The following is a 2,509-nucleotide window of genomic DNA, read 5'->3' as shown; positions in this document are numbered from 1 at the left end:
CACACACACACACACACACACACACACACACACACACACACAGAGTAAAGGATGATATTAATAATTTCATGACTGAAGGGAACATACCTGAATATACATACCTACTTACAAAGATCTACTATACACGAATAAACTCTAAACCAGTAGTTCCCAATCTTTTTCAGCCCAGGGACCATTTTTTACTTGAAAAAAATTCTGGTGACCACTTCTACTTTTACTTTATGCTGTTCTATTTTCACACTAAAATACTTAATGAAGAGACAAAATAGTCTTTTTACACTTTAAAATTTATTTTAGCTAATAAAAGATAAAATTTAAAATTTATTTTAGGAAACAAAGATAAACACAACATATCAAAATCCTTTTTCATAAAGTCGTTCATTTTTAGTCCATTCAGCTAGTCACTAGTTTGATATTGGTGTTTCTGACACAAGATATCATAATCAATTTTAATGAACTCATTTAGTCTTAGTCTGATAGTTCTTCTAATTTATTTTTTTCTACTTAAAATATCTACAACAGCTGAAAATGCAGATTTCACCAGTAGGTAAAGAAATGATGCTTGCTTCTACATGTCAAAAAATATTTGGGCGTGATTCCTTTGTCGATATGAAGGCAAAGAATACCTTCTTTTTCAACTCTTCTTCTCAGTTTCATATTCTCTTTCAAATCCAACAACATTTTCATCTCCTGGCTCATAATATTCTAGGTCTACAAACCAGAGTGGATAATCTATCTTTAAAAGATTATTGTATCTTCTCTCAAAGTCTACATGAAGACCTTCAAGATAAGCAATGCATGCAGCTATGCATTTCTGATGTAGGAACAGTGGTGTTAAAATTTTGAAATGATGTCAAATTCTTTTTTTTTTCAAACTGTTTTTTCCAAAATTTTAATTTCCCCATATACCCTTTTATTTTCTGAGAACAGGTGATCAAATCTGATTTTCTACCTTCCGGCTGTAAGTTAAGCAGATTCACTGTTTTAAAAATATCACTCAAGTAGAAGACTTTTGATTTAAACTCAGAAAGTCTTTCGAAAATTTTCTAAGCTGTATCAGCTTGCTTCTTGGAGTTGTAAGGAGTCATCTGACTCTTGAACATGAGAAAGTTGATTAATGGTTTCCACAAATTCACTAGTCTTTCAAGACGACCATCTTACTTCTGTGTGAAGCAATAGGGTTTTAAAATCTTCATCTTCATAGAATTGCATAAAGCATCTATTATTCAGTGAGTTTGATTCGACAAAGTTAATTGCATGTATGGTAGTGTTTCTTCCATGTGTCCTCCTCCAATATTCTTAGCAACCAAATGCTGTGTGTGAATAATGCAATGTATATAAAAAAATGTGAGGAGCAACTGATTTCATTCTAGAAACAAAGCCTTTCACTTTTCCAGTCATGGCTGCAGCTCCATCTGATGCAATGTTGGTCAAATTAGTCAATGGAATATTTTTATCATTAAAATACTGCATTACTTCATTGAATATATCTTCTCCATTAGTAGTTTCAGACAAACTTTTAATGAATAAAATGTTTTCCCTTACGTCATCTTCATGGATAAATCTGACATAGACCAGAGGGATAGCTTGGTTATGAATTGTGCTATCATCAACCTGGATAGAAAAATTTGTCTTTTGGAGAATTTCCACAATCTTCTCAACAAAATTAGACATTTCATCCTGTCTTCTTATAATTGTGTTATTTGAAAGTGGAATTGTACTCAGAGTAGATGCAGCATCTTTCCCCAGAACCTCATTTGCACAAGATATCATAGCAGGCTTGACAAATTTCTCACTATAACTCTGAGGTGCTGCAACCTTGGCAATAATTTCAGAAACCAAATAACTTGGTTTGAGTGTCTTTGCTTTTACAGTATTTATCTTCTTTACAAAGTCGGGTAGTTTGATTAGCTGTATTTTCTTTTTATTCTGATGCCTTAATTTCTGATTTGTCATGATGGTATCACAATCAAGGCACATAGGTTTTGAGTCTACAGATACAAAACCAAACATGATAAAATCTTCTTAGTAGTTCCTCAGTTTTGCCTTTTTAGCAGTTGGTTCAGACATTATTACAACTAATCTTTAAAAAATTTAAAATAATTAATACTTTATTTCTATATAATAATTGTATCAAGTTTATTATTAAACAATGTTGTGTAGTGATCGATTAAAAATATCAAATTTATTATGAAACTGTTGTGATTGTAAAATTTAAATAATGTAATTCTTGATTGTAATATATTATTGATTATATACTATACATTATTGATTGTTATGGAATAATTATTGAAATTTATTTTCTTCGTATTATTTTGTCTTCATATAAATTATTATTAACTAACAGTGTCTTTATTATCAAACAATATTGTGTAGATTGGAAATGGCTTCAATTTTTTATGGCTACGGATTTTCTGGGGACCACTAGAAGGTTTCTGGGGACCACTTAAAGGTCTCTGGGGACCACAGGTGGGCCCCAGGGACCACGTTGGGAATCACTACTCTAAAC

The 2,509-nt window shown here is 31.6% G+C and overlaps 1 protein-coding gene across 1 annotated transcript; it reads right to left on the bottom strand.

Moving 5' to 3' along the window:
- Positions 1-634: 634 nt before the first annotated feature.
- On the bottom strand, positions 635-2,013 carry LOC149137777 (SCAN domain-containing protein 3-like). The gene is made up of 2 exons (XM_089352836.1): positions 1,390-2,013; positions 635-814 (listed from the first exon to the last, which is right to left on the bottom strand). Exons 1-2 carry the CDS (start codon positions 2,011-2,013, stop codon positions 635-637), a joined length of 804 nt encoding a protein of 267 aa, XP_089208962.1.
- Positions 2,014-2,509: the final 496 nt, after the last annotated feature.

The sequence above is a fragment of the Octopus bimaculoides genome, chromosome 1 (genome assembly GCF_046866305.1).
Source record: "Octopus bimaculoides isolate indiv1 chromosome 1, ASM4686630v1, whole genome shotgun sequence".
Classification (NCBI taxonomy): domain Eukaryota; kingdom Metazoa; phylum Mollusca; class Cephalopoda; order Octopoda; family Octopodidae; genus Octopus; species Octopus bimaculoides.
This window is presented reverse-complemented; position numbering and strand designations above follow the sequence as displayed.